This window comes from Oncorhynchus mykiss, chromosome 13 (genome assembly GCF_057628025.1).
Source record: "Oncorhynchus mykiss isolate SJ-2025 chromosome 13, ASM5762802v1, whole genome shotgun sequence".
Classification (NCBI taxonomy): Eukaryota; Metazoa; Chordata; class Actinopteri; order Salmoniformes; family Salmonidae; genus Oncorhynchus; species Oncorhynchus mykiss.
The window spans coordinates 15,610,979-15,635,000 of NC_143034.1; the positions used below are offsets into that span (position 1 = coordinate 15,610,979).

Consider the following 24,022-nt stretch of genomic DNA (forward strand, 5'->3'; position numbering starts at 1 on the left):
CACCTCTGTGTTAACAGGATGGTTAATATATTTTCTCCTGTGATTCATTATGATATAAAGTTGTATCATACAGTGTAGTATATTACCTGTGACAGACAGAGTTGTTCCTGGGAAACTATGACCCCATTCAAAGTTGTTTGTTTTAAAAGTGAAGCGATACTCAGCTGAGTCCTCCTCTCTCAGATCTGTGATTCTCAGACTGGAGTGACCAGTGTATCTCCATCTCTCTTTGTCAGGGTACTCCACACGACCTGCATATCCTGGGTCTCTTGTTAGGTCCTCAGGTGTTGACTTATCCCTCCACCTAGATCTCTGTTTAGGACTAAACCAGAGTGATGATTTGACTGTATAATAACCACTGTCATAAGTACAGGATATGTCCACTGTTGACCCCTTCAGGGCACAGATTCTCCTCTTGGTGTAAGTCACTCTGTAGCAGCTCTGACCCTGAACACCTGAAACATAAAGAGGACATCATTTACACAGTGGAATCGTGAGCTTCAGTAATCTAAAGTAGTTAAGCCATCCTGTCTTGTCAAAGTGTTGCAGTCACAACTGTGAGGTCTGTTCAGCAGACAGAAGAGTTATACTTGAAAAGGTATACTAGAATACTGAGTTAAATCCACACTTACACACTGCAGGAGAGCGGAGATCCTCATGGCATTTTACAGCACAGGAGTAGCTGTCTTTACTGTTACTGTAGACTTTGTATTTGTACTGGGGGGAGGTTCTCTCGTGTTGATGTTGTCCGTTCTTGTACCAGATGTAGGTGGGGTTGTCAGTCAGAGTACAGGTGGTGCTACAGGTCAGTGTCTTCTGTCCCTCTGCAGCAGGAGTCACCTTCATCTGCAGAGCTGGAGTTGATCACAATATTAAAATCCCGAATCACCTGTTCTATAGTTTAATCACATGATGCAAGACATTCTCAAACTCATTTAATTCTCAAATCTGTTTCATATATACAAATCCAATTTCTAGACCTAAATGGACAGTAGATATTAATTCAACAGACTAGCAGCATAAAGCATGTTACTGTACCTGTAACAGACAGAGTGACTCCAGGGTCACCAGTATATAGAATGTTACTGTACCTGTTACAGACAGAGTGACTCCAGGATCACCAGTATATAGAATGTTACTGTACCTGTAACAGACAGAGTGACTCCAGGATCACCAGTATATAGAATGTAACTGTACCTGTAACAGACAGAGTGACTCCAGGGTCACCAGTATATAGAATGTAACTGTACCTGTAACAGACAGAGTGACTCCAGGGTCACCAGTATATAGAATGTTACTGTACCTGTAACAGACAGAGTGACTCCAGGGTCACCAGTATATAGAATGTTACTGTACCTGTTACAGACAGAGTGACTCCAGGGTCACCAGTATATAGAATGTAACTGTACCTGTAACAGACAGAGTGACTCCAGGATCACCAGTATATAGAATGTAACTGTACCTGTAACAGACAGAGTGACTCCAGGATCACCAGTATATAGAATGTTACTGTACCTGTAACAGACAGAGTGACTCCAGGATCGCCAGTATATTGAATGTAACTGTACCTGTAACAGACAGAGTGACTCCAGGATCACCAGTATATAGAATGTAACTGTACCTGAGACAGACAGAGTGACTCCAGGATCACCAGTATATAGAATGTTACTGTACCTGTAACAGACAGAGTGACTCCAGGATTTCCAGTATATTTCCCTCCTTCCTGATCTGTTATGAATCTGAACTTGTACGTAACTGAGTCACTCTCTCTCAGGTCTGTGATTCTCAGGGTACAGTCTTTCTTCTTATCCTCATGATACTCCAGACGACCTGCATACTCTGGGTCCTGACCTAGATCTTTAGGTTCTTTACCAGTGTCCATTTTAGTGAACCAGAAGGTTGTTGTGACTGTATAACCACTGGGATATGTGTAAGAGCAGGTCAGCTCCACTGTTGACTCCTTCAAGACACAGATTCTCTGAGTGGTGTATTTCACACTCCATCCATCCTGACCCAGTACCACTGAAACACACAGTCACACAACACAGTGGTATCAGAATGAAGACAAGGTATATTGGCTCACACTGACAGTAGGGTTTGCCAACACTTTGTTGCCATAGTTCCTGATTTGAGTGTGAATGGAAACCACAGATAAGCATCACTCAGTGAGGTGTGAAAGATAACTATTTAAAGTGAAGTGGAGACGCCTAACAGAACACACCAGAATAACATTATGATTCTTATCCTTTTATAAATATCTGTAGATTGATAAACAGAGCAACTAAAAAATAAGAATGAGACCATACCTGCTACAGACCAGAGAAAGACCACCAACACACTTCCTGCTGTTCTCAAGGCCATTGTTGCATCTCCCAACCTGCAGTCTTAGAAACATAAACAACAACTCACTCTATAGCTGGTGAATAACTACATACAAACCATCAGGGGCAGCAGGTAGGGCTCTAGTCAAAAGTAGTGCACTCTATAGCTGGTGACTAACTACATACATACCCTCAGGGAGGCAGCCGGTAGGGCTCTAGTCAAAAGTAGTGCACTCTATAGCTGGTGACTAACTACATACATACCCTCAGGGAGGCAGCCGGTAGGGCTCTAGTCAAAAGTAGTGCACTCTATAGGGAATATGGTGTCATTTGGGATGCAGAATAAGAACACATCATCATCACAGCCTTGAGAGGATGGTGTGTAAATCACATTCATCATAATAGTTTGGTAATATGGTGTGTCAGCGGTATCGGCAGGTAGCATAGCGGTTATGAACGTTGGGCCAGTAACTGAAACATTACTGGTTCAAATCCCAGACCTGGCAAGGTGGAAACCTCTGCCAATTTGAGCAAGGCAGTTACCACCAGCTTGAATGACACCTCCTATCCCCAAGCTGTGAGGATAAACAACAAGTCACACATACCTTTTATATCATCATTATATGATAGTGTTCGTATTCACCAAGTGTCCTAGAGTAGGATCTAGGATTAGTTTTCCATTTAGATCATAATTATATGGACCAGGAGGACCTGATCCTAGATCAGCACTCCATGTCTGAGACCCTTGACATGACATGACATGACTTACGGCTACAAACAAAAAACTATATTTCAAGATCTCAAGAGTACTTACAGACTGAAGGGGAGAGGTCTTGTACAGTGAGTTAACTGACTGGTAGTGAGTGGGAACTGCTAGTAAGTGTCAGTTCTGTGGTTGATACATATTTAAAGTAGGCAGAACACAAGTAGCTGATGCAGAACAGTCCTTTCCTTCCTCTTTAAGACATTAACATGCATGATAATCAGAACAGCATGTCAAAGAAGGGAGGTTACTGTATTAGAGAGGATCCTACATTTCTATAATAGACAAAATGTCCCCCATTTCCACTTTCAATAAATACAGAACCATGTTAACAATATGTTGACTATTCTATATGGAATGTTTATAATATCTTAGAATGTGTTGTCTTGTCCCTCTGAGTTCTACATGGAACAGGTCAAAGTTCCATTCACATTTGGTCAGTTCCATGATGTCATTCATTCTATTCTACAAACACATTCAATTTACACTCCTCATCAGCTGCATCAAAGTGGTACTGAAGGTTCCAGTGTTCTAGACTAGAGCTCCTCCTACTGGCATCTCAACATTACTGCACCATCCTAATAATAATGTCCTCAATAATGTTGGGCTCATAACAACATTCCAAACTGACAATACATCAGGTAGAATGGTGTAACACAACACTGACTACTTGACAAAGTCACATTTAATCACACAAACACTGATGTCTGTAGTAGTACAACATGCCACTATCATTTCTTTACACTGAATGCGTCCCAAATGACACCCCAATCACTATATAGTGCACTACCTTTGACCAGAGCCCTATGGGCATGGTATGACTGTGTGTGTTTACATGCCCTCTCAACTTGATTGGCCTGCAGCCCTGTCAATCACCCTTTGCACCGCTGTTCATCCAACCAATCAGGGTGCTTGGATGTGCTGCAGGACACCGCCTCCCCTCAATTTCAGTTAGTGCACGGCATCTTCAGTCTTGAGAAGAAGTGTTGTGTTGCTGACACAGTTTTGACATGCAGTTCCTTACTGAAGTGTGAGTCCAGCGAATTTAACCACACAATAATATAAAACATCTTCAAATGGAAACAGATGTGTCTGCATGTATGTGGTGGTGGTGACCATCAAGAGTAGAGAGACGGGCCTCAACACCATGTTCTAACCAGACATCACTATAGTGGACAGAACCTAAACCACTCAGCATTAAGCACGTAGCGGGTTTCGGCATATCCAGCCAACCGCTCAGACGAGATCCAGCTGTTTACACATGTAAAAACGGTCTGGATGATCTCTACTAATCCCTAGGTACTGACTCAGGAATGTGTGAAGGACCACAGGGACGTCAAAGGGTGTTATTGTGACCACAACAAGACCCTCCGGTTCACTTTGGGTTCTTATACAACAGGGTTTCTAGGAGGAAAGAGACACATGGAAATATAACTAAACCTTCTCTCCAGCTGCTTCTTACCTGTTGTGCTTTTTGTCCCTTCCTGCCTCCCGTCCAGGATGAGAACAATCAGAAGTCCATGCATCTGCTCAACAACGTAATTTAGTGACACTTCCTGTGGGTGTGGCCTATCAGAAGGGATGCCCATATTTACCCCCACTGCCCCCACCCCATGTTCTATCCCATAATCAGACTCAATGGGGCTGTCAGGGGGTAAACCTCTCAATTGAATCTCCACTCTCCCATCCACCCCTAACTCCTCCTTCCTACATGGGAACGTTTGACACTAGTTGGGGGTCAAGAAACATATGACATCACATTCTCACTAAACAATGATGTATTCTATTCTCTAACTACTAGTTGGACAAAATGGTGGATATTCATCTATGGACAAAGGCTTTAAATCAAGAAATAATCTGAACTTGTTAACTATTATCAATCATCGAACATTCCGGTATGTTCCATCTTTCTGTGTTCCGGAGTGGAATTCCCTCTCTGGTGGAACTACCTTCAACACTCCAAACATCCATGATGTCATACTGTGTCTGCATGATGTGTTTTAAAATGGCAATACATCATATTTCATGTAACTGGACATTGCTCCTTCTGAAAGTGTCTGTTTTATTTTGTACTGACATGATGATATTGAAGGTGAATAAAACACTATTGTTCTACAAACCAATGTAAATGTGTTATTTGTTGTTACTATATGTACTGTAAAGTACAAGAGGTGAGATGTTGAAAGCTTTCCGTTTTCTCTCCACAGAAGATACTGTTATAACAAGGTGAAAACAATGACAATGAAGTTTATTCTGAAAGGTTGATTACAAAAAATATTACACTTAATACATTATTATTTTAAGCGATAAGAAACGTTGCATCAAGCAGAACTCTTTCCTGGATATTGAGACAAAATTGTGCCTTAACTTTGTCATAAAAACGATTTTAAAAAATCACGCAAACGTATATTATGTGTATCATGTTACAGGACCATATGAAGTAATACATTAATTCATATTTAGTCTCACAAGTCTGATGATTATTTCAGACAGATAACATTACAAAATAATAGTTATGTAAAATATAACTGAACCTCCAGGCTGCCTAATTCAAATATCTATAGCGTTTTGGTCAAAAGTTCTTGTAATCAGATTCCGAGTTTGCTGTAACTTAAAAAATATTAGAAAAAAATAGTTATTAAATATTTACAAGGTTAATTTCTTATTGATCATAGATTTAAAGGCAAAACTGACCCTAGATCCGCACTCCTACTCTAAGTGTGAATAGAGTAGTTCTGTGTGACTCAGTTTGTACAGAATGGCTCACGGGTTCAATTCCTGCTGGGACTTCCCATATGAAGGATTTATGCACCCATGACTGTAATGCCTGAGTGAATGACTTTGGATAGAAGTGTCTGCTAGATGGTATATATTAGCTTTATGGAGTCTGAATCAAAGTCTAAAGAGCTGGTTGTTATGGATGTAGAAAAGTTAAAACACACATTCTACACAGTATAGATGTCAACCCTACTCCCTATCAGTCTGGTCCTAGAAGACTGACCATCAGATTCAATGATAGCTCCTATCCCCAAGCTGTGAGGCTAAACAGCAAGTGACTCACACACACACACACACACACACACACACACACACACACACACACACACACACACACACACACACACACACATACACACACACACACACACACACACACACACACACACACACACACACACACACACACACACACACACACACACACACACACACACACACACACACACACACACACACACACACACACACACACAAAGTACAGACGCTATCTGTAGGGGAAGGTACATAAGGCCCATTGAGTCTGCATCAAAGTCTAGAGAGCTGGCTGTTATGGACGTGGACAAGTTAAAACACACATCCTACACAGTATAGATGTCAACACTTCTCCCTACCCTGGTTAACAGGAAGGTGATGCTGAGTCAGTTCATCTGAACCAACAACACTTACTGGCAGTGCAGAGAAACAAGAAGTATCCTACTGTAAGTGTGAGTTCTGTGGTTGACACATTTCAAAAGTAGCCTAGTCAGGATGTTAAGACATTAACGTGCATAAACAACATGTCAGAAAATAGTTGCATTTGTATATTTGAGGAGTGGGCCTAGATTTTATAAAGAAGCTAAATATGACCCATTCCCATCACTCCTCATCAGCTGCATCAAAGTGGTACTGAAGGTTCCAGTGTTCTAGACTAGAGCTCCTCCTACTGGTATCTCAACATTACTGCAGCCTCCAGTCCTCATATTATGTCCTCATTCCTTTGGCAGTAATAGGAATATGATTAATCCATTCATTCCAGCCATTACAATGAGTCCATCCTCCTATATATCCGCCCACCAGCCTCCTCTGTTGTACAGTACTTTTATTTTTAAATTTTTTTATTTCACCTTTATTTAACCAGGTAGGCTAGTTGAGAACACCTTTATTTAACCAGGTAGGCTAGTTGAGAACACCTTTATTTAACCAGGTAGGCTAGTTGAGAACACCTTTATTTAACCAGGGAGGCTAGTTGAGAACACCTTTATTTAACCAGGGAGGCTAGTTGAGAACACCTTTATTTAACCAGGTAGGCTAGTTGAGAACACCTTTATTTAACCAGGGAGGCTAGTTGAGAACACCTTTATTTAACCAGGTAGGCTAGTTGAGAACACCTTTATTTAACCAGGGAGGCTAGTTGAGAACACCTTTATTTAACCAGGTAGGCTAGTTGAGAACACCTTTATTTAACCAGGTAGGCTAGTTGAGAACACCTTTATTTAACCAGGTAGGCTAGTTGAGAACACCTTTATTTAACCAGGGAGGCTAGTTGAGAACACCTTTATTTAACCAGGGAGGCTAGTTGAGAACACCTTTATTTAACCAGGTAGGCTAGTTGAGAACAAGTTCTCATTTGCAACTGCGACCTGGCCAAGATAAAGCATAGCAGTGTGAACAGACAACACAAAGTTACACATGGAGTAAACAATAAACAAGTCAATAACACAGTAGAAAAAAAGGGGAGTCTATATACATTGTGTGCAAAAGGCATGAGGAGGTAGGCGAATAATTACAATTTTGCAGATTAATAACACTGGAGTGATAAATGATCAGATGGTAGAGATATTGGTGTGCAAAAGAGCAGAAAAGTAAATAAATAAAAACAGTATGGGGATGATGTAGGTAAATTGGGTGGGCTATTTACCGATAGACTATGTACAGCTGCAGCGATCGGTTAACTGCTCAGATAGCAGATGTTTGAAGTTGGTGAGGGAGATAAAAGTCTCCAACTTCAGCGATTTTTGCAATTCGTTCCAGTCACAGGCAGCAGAGAACTGGAACGAAAGGCGGCCAAATGAGGTGTTGGCTTTAGGGATGATCAGTGAGATACACCTGCTGGAGCCCGTGCTACGGATGGGTGTTGCCATCGTGACCAGTGAACTGAGATAAGGCGGAGCTTTACCTAGCATGGACTTGTAGATAACCTGGAGCCAGTGGGTGTGGCGACGAATATGTAGCGAGGGCCAGCCGACTAGAGCATACAAGTCGCAGTGGTGGGTGGTATAAGGTGCTTTAGTGACGAAACGGATGGCACTGTGATAAACTGCATCCAGTTTGCTGAGTAGAGTGTTGGAAGCAATTTTGTAGATGACATCGCCGAAGTCGAGGATCGGTAGGATAGTCAGTTTTACTAGGGTAAGTTTGGCGGCGTGAGTGAAGGAGGCTTTGTTGCGGAATAGAAAGCCGATTCTTGATTTGATTTTCGATTGGAGATGTTTGATATGAGTCTGGAAGGAGAGCTTACAGTCTAGCCAGACACCTAGGTACTTATAGATGTCCTCATATTCAAGGTCGGAACCATCCAGGGTGGTGATGCTGGTCAGGCGTGCGGGTGCAGGCAGCAAACGGTTGAAAAGCATGCATTTGGTTTTACTAGCGTTTAAGAGCAGTTGGAGGCCACGGAAGGAGTGTTGTATGGCATTGAAGCTCGTTTGGAGGTTAGATAGCACAGTGTCCAAGGACCGGCTGGAAGTATATAGAATGGTGTCGTCTGCGTAGAGGTGGATCAGGGAATCGCCCGCAGCAAGAGCAACATCATTGATATATACAGAGAAAAGAGTCGGCCCGAGGATTGAACCCTGTGGCACCCCCATAGAGACTGCCAGAGGACCGGACAGCATGCCCTCCGATTTGACAAACTGAACTCTGTCTGCAAAGTAATTGGTGAACCAGGCAAGGCAGTCATCCGAAAAACCGAGGCTACTGAGTCTGCCGATAAGAATATGGTGATTGACAGAGTCGAAAGCCTTGGCAAGGTCGATGAAGACGGCTGCACAGTACTGTCTTTTATCGATGGCGGTTATGATATCGTTTAGTACCTTGAGCGTGGCTGAGGTACACCCGTGACCGGCTCGGAAACCAGATTGCACAGCGGAGAAGGTACGGTGGGATTCGAGATGGTCAGTGACCTGTTTGTTGACTTGGCTTTCGAAGACCTTAGATAGGCAGGGCAGGATGGATATAGGTCTGTAACAGTTTGGGTCCAGGGTGTCTCCGCCTTTGAAGAGGGGGATGACTGCGGCAGCTTTCCAATCCTTGGGGATCTCAGACGATATGAAAGAGAGGTTGAACAGGCTGGTAATAGTGGTTGCGACAATGGCGGCGGATAGTTTCAGAAATAGAGGGACCAGATTGTCAAGCCCAGCTGATTTGTACGGGTCCAGGTTTTGCAGCTTATAGTAGCTTTAGCTATCAGAAAATCCAATGAACATCACCATAGCCTGCTGTATTGACTGTGTCATGTATTGTAGTCTGCTGTCCATAAATTATGCAGTTTAGTCGACTCAACAATCCAAATCAATATACAGTCCTTTGTGCATATATTTTACATATTGGTGGTCCTGGTAACCAAACCCATAACGTTGCAGGTGCCATGTTCTACCAACTGAGTTACAGATGAACATGTTCTGTATAGTCTAATGTTTCTCACTGTGTGTCATGTTTATACTACTCCTAAACACAACCCACCATCACTGTGTCTCATGTTAATACTACTCCTAAACACAACCCACCATCACTGTGTCTCATGTTAATACTACTCCTAAACACAACCCACCATCACTGTGTCTCATGTTAATACTACTCCTAAACACAACCCACCACAACCCCCCCCCACACACACACACACACACACACACACACACACACACACACACACACACACACACACACACACACACACACACACACACACACACACACACACACACACACAGTTATACTTGACCCTATTGAATGGAGATCTGGGTGTTACTGGTAAACTCTACTGATCATGTTTTAAACATGTAAATGAATAAACTGATCTAAACACATGAAACCACAGTCCAGGGTCAGTATTCACAAAGTGTATCAGAGTAGGAGAGCTGATCTGGGATCAGTTTAGCCTTTTAGATCATAATTATATGGACCATCTGAGACACTTTATGAATACAGGCCCTGATGTAACAACCAAAACACAGTTCAAAATAAACCAACAAGTACAAAGATACAGGAAGTCATGTGATGTTTGGCTAAAAACATCAAAACTAAAACTATATTTCAAGATATTGTCAAGTGTACTTACAGAGTGAAGTGAAGAGGAGAGGTCTTGAACAGTTAGTCAACTTACTGTCACTGTGTGGAAACAAGAAGTAGTCTACTGTAAGTATTAGTAGAAGCAGGCGTAGCCGGTGTGAGTTCTGTGGTTGATACATTTTAAAAGTAGCCTAGTCAGGTCATTAACATGCAGGAACAGCATGTCACATAAGGGATGTTACTGTATCTAAATAGAAAATGGTCTAAAGTCAGAATACTGTAGTTGCATTTCTTTATTTGAGGAGTGGGCCAACATGTTTTACAAGAGACAAAATGTGACCCATTCCCATCACTCCTCATCAGCTGGTACTGAAGGTTCCAGAACAGATGAAAGGGGAGTATCTTTGGTTCCAGTGTTCTAGACTAGAGCTCTCCCTACTGACATCTCTACATTACTGCAGACTCCAGGCTTCATATGTCCCTATTAGTCTGATGAAAATATACAAAATAGAAGGTAGAACATTTCTTAAATATATATAGAATTAAACAGTTATGCACGTAAAAATACTGTGCTATTGGGACTTATGTTGATCTGGCGTTTGAAATTAGCGAATTAGTGAGCTCAGCTAGCATGTTAGCTACATAAAGCTGGTGTTATTCAGCGATAAGCAAGCATTTCTCTGCATCACACAGCTACTCTGAATGTACTGGATTGTGAACAATATGATGTGCTGCCACTGAATTACAGCAAGACCCCATAGTTAGCTTGTGAGCTAGTTAGTTAGCTGACATTTAGCTATCAACATTAGCTAGCTAGAAACAACAGACAACAGTGAGCTGTCATTATGCCAAGACCAAGGCAAGCTGCTCTGTATTTCCACTGTGTTCTTGTGTGAAAGAGATGTCTTCAGCTCACTGATCTTCAGAACAACGGACTCAAAGTGAACCCTGACATCAATATAACTAAGTCTGTCTTTCTGTCTGGGATTATTGTGTCCTACTGTATCTGAGTGATGCGTGTTTTTTGAAAATGACAATGATTCATCTTTCATGTAGTTGTTTATTGTTATTTTATTGTGTGATTTATTTAGTTTTTTATTTTTATTTTTGAAATTAAAAAATCTAAATGTTCTTACATAAAAACAACTGCATTGTTGCTTAAGGGCTTGTCAGTAACCATTTCAGAGTATGGTCCACCTGTTGTATTAAGGCGCATGTGACTAATACAATTTGATTTGTTTTGTGTGTCTAGCTGCTGGACATTGCTCACTCTTACACTGGTTTTCTGAACCTCTAAAAAGTCTGAGCCGTTTGGAGGGGGGGGGCTACTAGCTGACATATGGAATTGTTTTAAGGTGGTCATACCATGGATCATTTAGCTATTTGATTTTGAATTATAGTACCCCTTTAGGTAAAAAAGGAGAAGGACTAATGTTTGTGAGAGCAGGCAGGGGACTGCAATATAGTCTGCCTGGAACATGCCCCATATTCAATTGTAATTCAATTAAATAATAGCATTTATTTATCCCCTGTTGGGGCAATTACTAGGCACCCTATGGCATCAGGCTGGCAGTGAGTCTCTGTTGGATGAATTTGGTTCCAATGTGTTCATTAACCAATTCAATGAAAACACTCTGTCCGTTTTATAAGAATTTGTAGGGTTCTTCTTTACATAAAATAGACAGAGACCAGTCATCAACATTAACCAATAGCGTTTATTCTCGAGAGCTCTGGTCATAATACCATGTACATTGGTTTATATACCTCACATTTCATCATAAATGTCCCTCCTCCTCTCAGATACAATGACAATATAGTTCACAAGCCTTCTCACATTGTCTGCCACCTGTTAAATAATCTGCTACAAGCCAAAGGTCTCTCCCCTTCCTGGGTGGGGACAGAGTGTATGGTTTGTCCTCTGAGGAAAGGGAGGGTTCTCTCCATCGAGTGGTCTTGGTACCTGATAACCAGCCTGTGGACAGCAGGACAAACAGCAGCAGCAGCCAAAGTATTTAGAATGGAACCAATAGCAAAGTCCCAAAAGTACAATGGAACCAAAAGCATTGTCCCAAAAGTAAAATGCAGCCAATAGATTAGTCTCAAAAGTACAAGAAAAGGTTCACTCATTATTTGTAAAACCAGAGAGTCATTCTGATGTACTATCTTTGGTGAAACGTAGCTAAACCTCACAATAAATCAATATTAGATGTACAGTATGTACAGTGCCTTGCGAAAGTATTCGGCCCCCTTGAACTTTGCGACCTTTTGCCACATTTCAGACTTCAAACATAAAGATATAAAACTGTATTTTTTTGTGAAGAACCAATACCAAGTGGGACACAATCATGAAGTGGAACGACATTTATTGGATATTTCAAATTTTTTTAACAAATCAAAAACTGAAAAATTGGGCGTGCAAAATGATTTAGAATGTAGAACTCTTGATACTCTCTATCTCCGAACATTTACAGTAGAGAACATAGAGAGTATCAGAGTTCTACATTGGTTTTGTATTGAAGTCATTGTACCCATTGGAGGACGAAAACTAGCTGTCCTCCGGTTACACCATGGTGCTAACTTACAAAGTGCTGTTGAGGCTACAATAGACATTCATTGGAAAACAGCTGTTTAAGTGAAAAGAAATACTGGCCGTGCTTCTACAGCTGAATACCCTTCACTGGAGAAGCACACAAAGGGATAAACAAGAGTCATTTCAGTAAATATAAATCATATTTCTGAGGTTAATAAGACAACTAAGCAGCACTGCCTCTGTGTTTGAGTAATCAACTCGACAGTAAGATGTGATTATTTGAATCAGCTGTGTAGTGCTTGGGCAAAAACCAAAACGTTCACACCTTGGGGTCCCCAGGACTGAGTTTAGGAAACACTGGCCGAGCCTCTCATGGTTATGTGGTTCAATGGTCCCATCATGTGGTTAATAGGCAGAAATACAAGAAACAAGAGCAGAGTGGAAATAGTTATGAGATGATGTATTAATCGTTTTGATCTTATTTACAACATGATGCTTATATTGTATTGACACTCAAACCACACTATAAAAACTGCAAAGTATCTAAAATAGGTAATAATGAACATGTGATGATAAAACAAGTGATGTGATCATGTGTCTAATAGGCAGAAATAACAGCTGAGTGGAAATAGTTATGAATCAATGTATTATTATTATTCCAAGATATTGAGCTCATGTCTCTTTGCTTAATAAAGGGTTATCTTTTGTGCCTACAACTCAGTGCAACGATTTGGATGTTTTGATGTAGACATGTTAAAGTGTTTTAGAAAAACATCTGTTTAAGGGAATACTTTAGCTCCCCTAATTCTGACACTTCTATTGAACCAGTAGGTTGCTCTCCTGCACATACTCCGACTCCTTTTAGAAGCCAGAGTTATTTTATACCTCCAGCCAATCGCAATCACTCTATCGAGACATATTGCAGAGTTATGGAAAATGATGTTGGACATCTCCTTAAGAATAAACATGGGTCCAAATCTTTCCATAATTTACCTGAGGATGAAAAACAAGCTTTGCTTGATTTACAATCCGATACGTCAGTACTTATTCGTCCTGCTGATAAGGGTGGGTTGTAGTCATGGATAGGACAGTTTATGTATGTATGAATCAATGTATTGTTAGTTGATCAAATAATCAGAGTATTTATTGTCTTAAATGTTGATCTTATTTACAACATGATGCTTCTAATGTATTGACACTAAACTGTAAAAACTGAAACGGTAAACACGTATTTAACGTATATAAAATAGGTAATAATGAAAAATGTGACGACAAAACACGTGATATCATGACACTGAACAATATAGCATTATGTAATATACAATTATAATTAATATAAAATGTAAAAAACAGCAAATGTTTAAATGTATGTAATGAACTGATTACATTTAATATATATATATATATTATTATAAAATATAAAAGAAATAATGTGGAATAATGTCTGACAGCAATACAAAGTAAATCATCATTAAACACATCAGGAGAATCTTAACCCAAAAGCAAAAAATATTAAAAAGCTGTTGTCAATATGATCCATATTAGTTGCAGAGGAAAGTAAGACTATTGATGTTATAAATCCCTATTTGCAAAATTCCATAGAAAAATATCAGGAATATAATCTTAAACTATAGATAGGAAACAGATTGGTACACAAGAAAAAATATGGAAATGGGAAAATCCCATTGAAAAAAAGCAGAAGCATAACCCATCCCATTTATCATCAATATACATAATTATCATAATAAGAAAATAACAAATATACAGTGCCTTGCGAAAGTATTCGGCCCCCTTGAACTTTGCGACCTTTTGCCACATTTCAGGCTTCAAACATAAAGATATAAAACTGTATTTTTTTGTGAAGAATCAACAACAAGTGGGACACAATCATGAAGTGGAACGACATTTATTGGATATTTCAAACTTTTTTAACAAATCAAAAACTGAAGAATTGGGCGTGCAAAATTATTCAGCCCCTTTACTTTCAGTGCAGCAAACTCTCTCCAGAAGTTCAGTGAGGATCTCTGAATGATCCAATGTTGACCTAAATGACTAATGATGATAAATACAATCCACCTGTGTGTAATCAAGTCTCCGTATAAATGCACCTGCACTGTGATTGTCTCAGAGGTCCGTTAAAAGCGCAGAGAGCATCATGAAGAACAAGGAACACACCAGGCAGGTCCGAGATACTGTTGTGAAGAAGTTTAAAGCCGGATTTGGATACAAAAAGATTTCCCAAGCTTTAAACATCCCAAGGAGCACTGTGCAAGCAATAATATTGAAATGGAAGGAGTATCAGACCACTGCAAATCTACCAAGACCTGGCCGTCCCTCTAAACTTTCAGCTCATACAAGGAGAAGACTGATCAGAGATGCAGCCAAGAGGCCCATGATCACTCTGGATGAACTGCAGAGATCTACAGCTGAGGTGGGAGACTCTGTCCATAGGACAACAATCAGTCGTATATTGCACAAATATGGCCTTTATGGAAGAGTGGCAAGAAGAAAGCCATTTCTTAAAGATATCCATAAAAAGTGTTGTTTAAAGTTTGCCACAAGCCACCTGGGAGACACACCAAACATGTGGAAGAAGGTGCTCTGGTCAGATGAAACCAAAATTGAACTTTTTGGCAACAATGCAAGACGTTATGTTTGGCGTAAAAGCAACACAGCTGAACACACCATCCCCACTGTCTAACATGGTGGTGGCAGCATCATGGTTTGGTCCTGCTTTTCTTCAGCAGGGACAGGGAAGATGGTTAAAATTGATGGGAAGATGGATGGAGCCAAATACAGGACTATTCTGGAAGAAAACCTGATGGAGTCTGCAAAAGACCTGAGACTGGGACGGAGATTTGTCTTCCAACAAGACAATGATCCAAAACATAAAGCAAAATCTACAATGGAATGGTTCAAAAATAAACATATCCAGGTGTTAGAATGGCCAAGTCCAGACCTGAATCCAATCGAGAATCTGTGGAAAGAACTGAAAACTGCTGTTCACAAATGCTCTCCATCCAACCTCACTGAGCTCGAGCTGTTTTGCAAGGAGGAATGGGAAAAAATTTCAGTCTCTCGATGTGCAAAACTGATAGAGACATACCCCAAGTGACTTACAGCTGTAATCGCAGCAAAAGGTGGTGCTACAAAGTATTAACTTAAGGGGGCTGAATAATTTTGCACGCCCAATTTTTCAGTTTTTGATTTGTTAAAAAAGTTTGAAATATCCAATAAATGTCGTTCCACTTCATGATTGTGTCCCACTTGTTGTTGATTCTTCACAAAAAAATACAGTTTTATATCTTTATGTTTGAAGCCTGAAATGTGGCAAAAGGTCGCAAAGTTCAAGGGGGCCGAATACTTTCGCAAGGCACTGTATTCCAGCATTTACTCAAAAGTTAAAGTTCATGGTCTGGAAAACCATCTAGATATGGTTGCAAGAGAATAGAGGAGTGAGGCCTGGCTTTGGATTGGAACCGTAGCTCTTCAGTCCAGGATCTGTGGTGGTTCTCTTCAGTCCAGCTTATGTGGTGATTCTCTTCAGTCCAGGATCTGTGGTGGTTCTCTTCAGTCCAGGATCTGTGGTGGTTCTCTTAAGTGGGAGGGTCCCCTCACATTCTGAAAGAATATACTGAGTTAGCAATTTACACTCCCACTAAAATGTTTATGGACACACACACACACACACACACAAACACACTACTGCCAGGGTGTCATACTCTGGTGACCTGGTCTTCATGTTCAGAGGTGTGTACATGTCACTGTTGGGGTCACTGTTAGGGTCAGGATTGACACTCTGTGGAGAGGAAGAGAGAGAGAGTGAGAAAGAGAGAGGGAAAGATATATATAGAGAGGGAAAGATATAGAGAGAGTAGGAGAGGGGGAGAGAGAGGAAATGCATGTGTTCTTTGAAACACAACTTTCCATCATTTTCTCTAAACACATTCAAGTACTGTATAAAACACAAACACACTCACAAACAATCAAAATGTATTATGAGAGACTTACTGCCAGAGTGTCATAGTCAGGGGACATGGTCCTCATGTTCAGACCTGTGTACGTGTCACTGTTACAGTCAGGACGGACACTCTGTAGAGAGAGAGAGAGAGAGAGAGAGAGAGAGAGAGAGAGAGAGAGAGAGAAAGAGAGAGAGAGAGCGAGAGAAAAAAAAAGAGAGAGAGAGAGAGAGAGAGAGAGAGAGAGAACAATGAAAATAGTATGAAATAGACTGTAGTGACACAGTAAATTAGTTGTAACTCAGGGTTTCCCAAACTCGGAGCTGGGGCTCCCTCTGGGTGCACGTTTTGTTTTGTGCCCTAACACTACACGGGGGGGGGGGGGGGCCTGGTGTAACTGATAACCGATATAATCACCTGTGTGTCTGTTGTCGCATCACTTCCTCCTGTGAATCTCCTGTAAAGATGGACAGAGTGAGTTCTGCTCTCTACTGACCTCTAGTGGAAGTTGATGTGTTACTAATACAGTTTAGCAGTTAAGGGCGTTGGGCCAATAAATACATTTATGAATGAATTAAGTTAGCAACAAATCAGAGTGCTAAGGTGAAAGAATAATACAAATATCAGTTTTCCTTCTTTACTCACCTGAACCACATGAGTCCAGAGAGACAGAGGATGAGAACTGGAACAACCACTATGATTCCTACAGCTGCAGTCACAACTGAGGTCTGTTTCCCTAATAGATGAAATGGATGACATGAGGATATGTTATTATGAAGTGAAAATGAATATACAGCAATACAGGACATTAATGTAATACTTGTATATAGAAGCCTGTGTATAGTTATAAACCAAAGTGTAATGAGGCAAACTAGAAGAAGATCACCTTGAAACATCATTTCTTATTGAACATCATTTTGTATTGAAGTTTTGAAGATGTAACTTTACCTGCTACAATGATCATCTGAGCTGTAGAGTTCATAGATCCTCTTCTATTCTGGGCCTCACAGTAATATTCTCCTCTGTCCTCAGAGCTGATGTTAGTGATGCTGTAACTCTGTCCTGATGCTTTTGGTGAGGTTACGTTCTTCTTGTACCAGGTGTATTTGTCCACAGGTGGGTTGGCATCACTGCTGCAGGTCAGAGTCACTGAACTGCCCTCCACTATTTCACCGGAGGGAGTGACTGACACTGAGGGGTTCCTTGGAGCATCTAGTAAAGCAGAATATGTCAGAGGGTCAGGACTGTAGTATACTACCTCAAATGACGTCATGTAAAAAATAAATCATATCTAAACTCAGAGGACTATCTAAACCTATCATTTACACAAAACATGAACAGTAATACATTTGGAGATACCTTAGGACTTGAGTGTCTACTAAACTAGTGTCTGAGGTACTGAACATTCTAACTATAGACATGCAAACATCTATGACATTGTCTGTAATTTCTATGTAATGATGCATATTGATAGATAAACCAGTAATACTCTTCTCATTGATAATAAATTATTGAAACTTTCTAAGTAGAATAGTTGTTTAATTCACACTCACACACTGCAGGAGAGTGGAGGTCCTCATGGTGTTCTACAGTACAGGAGTAACTGTCCACAGAATGACCCAACACTACTAGGGTATTACTAGAGTATTGTTGGGAAGTGGGCTCATCTAGACGTTGTCCGTTCTTGTACCAGATGTAGGTGGGGTTGTCAGTCAGTGTACAGGTGGTGATACAGGTCAGTGTCTTCTGTCCCTCTGCAGCAGGAGTCACCTTCACCTGCAGACCTGAAACAATATGTATAAAACCACATACACCTCTGTGTTAACAGGATGGTTAATATATTTTCTCCTGTAATTCATTATGATTTACAGTTGTATCATACAGGGTAGTATTACCTGTGACAGACAGAGTTGTTCCTGGGAAACTATGACCCCATTCAAAGTTGTCTGTTTTAAAAGTGAAGCGATACTCAGCTGAGTCCTCCTCTCTCAGATCTGTGATTCTCAGGGTGAAGGGACCTCTGTATGTTCCAGTGTACTCCACACGACCTGCATACCCTGGGTCTGTGGTTAGGTCTTCAGGGGTCGACTTATCACTTCTAAACCAGAATGTTGATGTGGTGGAATAATAACTAACATAAGTACAGGATATGTCCACTGTTGACTCCTTCAAGACACAGATTCTCCTCTTGGTGTAAGTCACTCTGTTGCAGCTCTGACCCTGAACACCTGAAACATAATGACAAGAGGGCATTACTTATACATTTACACAGTAGAATCATGAGCTGCAGTAATCCAGAATAGTTATGCCATCTGGTATTGTGTTGCAGTCTGGTTAGATAACTGTGAGGACTGTTTAGCAGACAGAAAGTTCTACTTGAAAAGTTATACTAAAAACTGAGTTAAATCCATACTCACACACTGCAGGAGAGTGGAGATCCTCATGGCCTTTTACAGCACAGGAGTAACTGTCTGCATCACTAAAGTAGTCTGAGTACAGGCTGGAGGTGTCCTCCTTTACTTTGTGTCCGTTCTTGTACCAGATGTAGGTGGGGTTGTCAGTCAGAGTACAGGTGGTGCTACAGGTCAGTGTCACCCAATTTTGCAAAGTTTTAGAAGTTATCTTCACCTGCAGAGCTGGAATAGATCACAGCATTAAACCCTGAATCACTTATTGTCTTGTTTAATCACATGATGCAAGACATTCTCAAACTCATTTAATTCTCAAATCTGTTTCATGTATACAAATCCAATTTCTAGACCTAAATGGACAGTAGATATTAATTGAACAGACTAGCAGTATAAAGCATGTTACTGTACCTGTAACAGACAGAGTGACTCCAGGACTTCCAGAATATTTCCCTCCGTCCTGATCTGTTAATAATCTGAACCTGTATGTAGCTGAGTCTCTCTCTCTCAGGTCTGTGATTCTCAGGGTACAGTCTTTCTTCTTATCTCCATGATACTCCAGACGACCTGCATACTCTGGGTCCTGACCTAGATCTTTAGGTTCTTTACCAGCCTCCCTTTTATTGAACCAGAGTGTTGTTGTGACTGTACCTCTGGGATATGTGTAAGAGCAGAACAGATCCACTGATGACCCCTTCAAGGTACAGATACTCTGAGTGGTGTATGTAACACTCCAGCCATTCTGACCCAGTACCACTGAAACACAGTTAGACATCACAATGGTATCAGAATTAGGACAAGGTATTCTGGCTCACACTGAAGGTAGGGTTTGTCCACACTTTGTTGCCATATTGGAAACCACAGATAATCATCACTCAGTGAGGTGTAAAACATAACTATTTAAAGTGAAGTGGAGATGCCTAACAGAACACAAGCAAATGTAATACACATGTCTGTAGATTGACAACCATATAAGTTATGAATGAGACCATACCTGTCACAGACCAGAGAAAGACCACCAACACACTTCCTGCTGTTCTCAAGGCCATTGTTGCATCTCCCACCCTGCAGTCTTAGAAACATAAACAACAACTCACTCTATAGCTGGTGAATAACTCCACCTGATACATTGAAGTATAAACTGTAAATGGGGTACAGGGCCTCATTACTGAAAATGAACCAGGCTCATATTGTGTTGTGTTGTATTGTGCTAAATGGTTGTCTATGTGAATACTGTCTGTCTGTAAGTCTACTGCACTATGTATGTATGTAATGTGTGTGATGTGTTGCATGTCTGTCTACGTCTGTCTACTTAAACTGACATGATGCAAAAATAAATTCCTAATATATACAGTAGTCATCATCATCATTGTAAACAACAACAACAACAATCACTTATTGAACAGATCTGTAGAACTGTAAACACATATTTCTACATTGATTGTTCTGATGTTGTTTTATTCTCAGAACCCCATATATAGAAGGATAAATGTTCAATCCTCTACAGTCCATCAAGCTGTACAGCAGCCTAAAGAATGACCACCAGGTTCAATGATAGCACCTATCCTCAAGCTGTGAGGCTAAACAGCCAGTGACTTTCACTCTCTCACTCTCTTTTTCTCTCTCTCACACACACAAAAAATGATACATTACCCTCAAGTATTTGACTTATGACTAAAAACAAATAACCAAAAACTATATTTCAAGATATTGTCAAGAGTACTTACAGAGTGCTCTACTATGCATATAATTTACAGCTTTGGAAAGAAAACACTCTGACGTTTCCAAAACTGCAAAGATATTGTCTGTGAGTGCCACAGAACTGATGTTACAGGCGAAACCAAGAAAAAAATCCAACCAGGAAGTGCCACATTTTTTGAAACCGCCTCATACCAATGACTCCTTATATGGCTGTGAATGAGCTACGAATGAACTTACGTTTTTCACGTATTCCCCAAGGTGTCTACAACATTGCGGCGTCTTTTTAGGCATTTCCATTGAAGAATGGCCGTAAGGGACCATATGTAGTGGTCACATGGTGTCTCCCGCAGAAAATCTTGCGTAAAATACTGAGGTAGCCATTTTTCCAGGTGGTCTCATGTTAATACTACTCCTAAACGCAACCCACCATCACTGTGTCTCATGTTAATACTACTCCTAAACACAACCCACCATCACTGTGTCTCATGTTAATACTACTCCTAAACACAACCCACCATCTCTGTGTCTCATGTTAATACTACTCCTAAACACAACTCACCACCACAAGACTCTCTGGTCTTGGCCATTGTGGAGCGGTTGGAGTCTGTTTGATTGAGTTCAAACAGGTGCAGTTAATACAGGTAATGAGTGGAGAACAGGAGGGCTTCTTAAAGAAAAACTAACAGGTCTGTGAGAGCCGGAATTCTTACTGGTTTGTAGGTGATCAAATACTTATGTCATGCAATAAAATGCAAATGAATTACTTATAAATCATACAATGTGATTTTCTGTTTTTTTGTTTTAGATTCCGTCTCTCACAGTTGAAGTGTACCTATGATAAAAATTACAGACCTCTACATGCGTTGTAAGTAGGAAAACCTGCAAAATCAGCAGTGTATCAAATAATGATTCTCCCCACTCTATATGCATATGCTAGTTTCTGGGCCTGAGTAACAGGCAGTTTACTTTGGGCACCTCATTCATTAAAATTTCCGAATACTGCCCCCTATCCCAAATAAGTTTTTAAGATCCCATAAAACGGCAGCCATCTTCTCCAGCGCTAACAAGGTGTCCCTTTGCACAAGAATGTTTATGCATGTGTGCTGTTGGTGAGAATACTTGTCTCACCTGGCTGGCTATCAGGTTAACAAGGTGGTCATGTCTAGCAGTGTACAAATCCCCCGCACACACACACACACACGCACACACACACACACACACACACACACACACACACACACACACACACACACACACACACACAAAACACACACACACATACTGCAGTGTTAAATTGTTATTTTGCATGTCTTTTTTTACCCTGGTTAATCATCTCATCTCTATGTAGATCAACACTCCTACACTGAGACACTTTATGAATACTGGCCCTGATGTAACAACCAAAACACATCTCATAACATAACAACAAGTAAAATGATACATTACCCTCAAGTATATGACTTATTACTAAAAACAAATAACCCAAAACTATATTTCAAGATCTCAAGAGTAGTTATAGAGTGAAGTGAAGGGGAGAGGTCTTGTACAGTGAGTTAACTGACTGGTAGTGAGTGGGAACTGCTAGTAAGTGTCAGTTCTGTGGTTGATACATATTTATGTAGTCAGAACACAAGTAGCTGATGCAGAACAGTCCTTTCTTCCTCTTTAAGACATTAACATGCATGACGACTAGAACATCATGTCAGAGAAGGGAGGTTACTGTATTAAAATGGGCCCTACATTTCTATAATGGACAAAATGTCCCCCATTTCCACTTTTATTTAAATACAGAAACATGTTAACAATATGTTGACTATTCTATATGGAATATTTATAATATATTAGAATGTGTTGCCTTGTCCCTCTGATTTCTACATGGAACAGGTCAAAGTTCCATTCACATTTGGTCAGTTCCATGATGTCATTCATTCTATTCTACAAACACATTCAATTTACTCTCCTCATCAGCTGTATCAGTGTGGTACTGAAGGTTCCAGTGTTCTAGACTAGAGCTCCTCCTACTGGCATCTCAACGTTACTGCACCATCCTAATAATAATGTCCTCAATAATGTTGGGCTAATAACAACATTACAAACTGACATTACATCAGATAGAATGGTGAAACACAACACTGGCTACTTGACTAAGTCACATAGAAGCACACAAACACTGATGTCTGTAGTAGTACACCATGCCACTTTCATATTATGTTACACTGTTGACCCTTGTGTACAGTACTGGTAGTAGCATTAGTTAGCAGAGGAATCAGTATCATCATCACCATAGTCTGCTGTATTGACTGCTGCTGTCCATATACTGTATAGTCTAATGTAGCCTGTTATCCATATATAGTCTAATGTAGCCTGTTATCCATATATAGTCTAATGTAGCGTGTTATCCATATATAGTCTGATGTAGCCTGTTATCCATATATAGTCTAATGTAGCCTGTTATCCATATATAGTCGAATGTAGCCTGTTATCCATATATAGTCTAATGTAGCCTGTTATCCTTATATAGTCTAATGTAGCCTGTTATCCTTATATAGTCTAATGTAGCCTGTTATCCATATATAGTCTAATGTAGCCTGTTATCCATATATAGTCTAATGTAGCCTGTTATCCTTATATAGTCTAATGTAGCCTGTTATCCATATATAGTCTAATGTAGCCTGTTATCCATATATAGTCTAATGTAGCCTGTTATCCTTATATAGTCTAATGTAGCCTGTTATCCTTATATAGTCTAATGTAGCCTGTTATCCATATATAGTCTAATGTAGCCTGTTATCCATATATAGTCTAATGTAGCCTGTTATCCATATATAGTCTAATGTAGCCTGTTATCCTTATATAGTCTAATGTAGCCTGTTATACATGTATAATGTAGCCTGTTATCCATATATAGTCTAATGTAGCCTGTTATACATATATAGTTTAATGTTGTGGTGAAATCCTGCACAGAGCCTTCACCGTGCGCTGCCACTTTAAGAGCACATCAGCAGTCAGGAAGGAGGAAATAAAGCTCTTCTGGCTCTCTGTGTGGAGCTGTTGGTTGGACCACAGTGTGTGCAACTCTGCAGAAGTTCTGTTTATTTTCAGCGTGCTTAGTTCTCTAGGTCGTGGTTTTAAAATAATTATTTTTCCAGGTGTTGAAGTTACTTTAGGTTCTAAATGAAAGATGAAAAGAGGTGATTCATAGACATCTTTGTTTGGGCCAAATGGAAGCTGGTCCAGACCGGGCAAAATCTCAACCAAACACAGATGTCTTTGATTGGTTCAGATTTGGTCCG

The 24,022-nt window shown here is 40.4% G+C and overlaps 4 protein-coding genes across 4 annotated transcripts in view; all 4 read right to left on the reverse strand.

The window, feature by feature from the left end:
- Positions 1-2,361, reverse strand: part of LOC118938520 (uncharacterized) — a 30,771-nt gene extending 28,410 nt beyond the window's left edge. Inside the window, exons 1-3 of the mRNA XM_090194525.1 lie at positions 2,307-2,361; positions 1,795-2,022; positions 372-455 (exon numbers count right to left, since the gene is read on the reverse strand). Coding sequence (XP_090050651.1) covers positions 372-455; positions 1,795-2,022; positions 2,307-2,361 — 367 coding nt within the window. The remainder of the gene's footprint in view (positions 1-371; positions 456-1,794; positions 2,023-2,306) is intronic.
- On the reverse strand, positions 519-3,221 carry LOC149978725 (uncharacterized). The gene is made up of 4 exons (XM_090194526.1): positions 3,136-3,221; positions 2,307-2,384; positions 1,682-2,022; positions 519-846 (listed from the first exon to the last, which is right to left on the reverse strand). The coding sequence occupies exons 2-4, from the start codon at positions 2,359-2,361 to the stop codon at positions 604-606; spliced, it is 639 nt and encodes a 212-aa protein (XP_090050652.1). The 5' UTR covers positions 2,362-2,384; positions 3,136-3,221; the 3' UTR covers positions 519-603.
- A 14,250-nt stretch (positions 3,222-17,471) lies between these two features.
- The window catches only part of LOC118940092 (uncharacterized), a 52,486-nt gene continuing 45,935 nt past the window's right edge, over positions 17,472-24,022 (reverse strand). The window contains exons 31-32 of the mRNA XM_090194598.1: positions 18,261-18,404; positions 17,472-17,832 (exon numbers count right to left, since the gene is read on the reverse strand). Of these exons, the coding sequence (XP_090050724.1) occupies positions 17,516-17,832; positions 18,261-18,404 (461 nt within the window). The 3' untranslated portion in view covers positions 17,472-17,515. The remainder of the gene's footprint in view (positions 17,833-18,260; positions 18,405-24,022) is intronic.
- Positions 18,454-20,151, reverse strand: LOC118938521 (uncharacterized). Its single transcript, XM_090195510.1, has 4 exons — positions 20,023-20,151; positions 19,440-19,784; positions 19,038-19,256; positions 18,454-18,848 (listed from the first exon to the last, which is right to left on the reverse strand). The coding sequence occupies exons 1-4, from the start codon at positions 20,075-20,077 to the stop codon at positions 18,454-18,456; spliced, it is 1,014 nt and encodes a 337-aa protein (XP_090051636.1). The 5' UTR covers positions 20,078-20,151.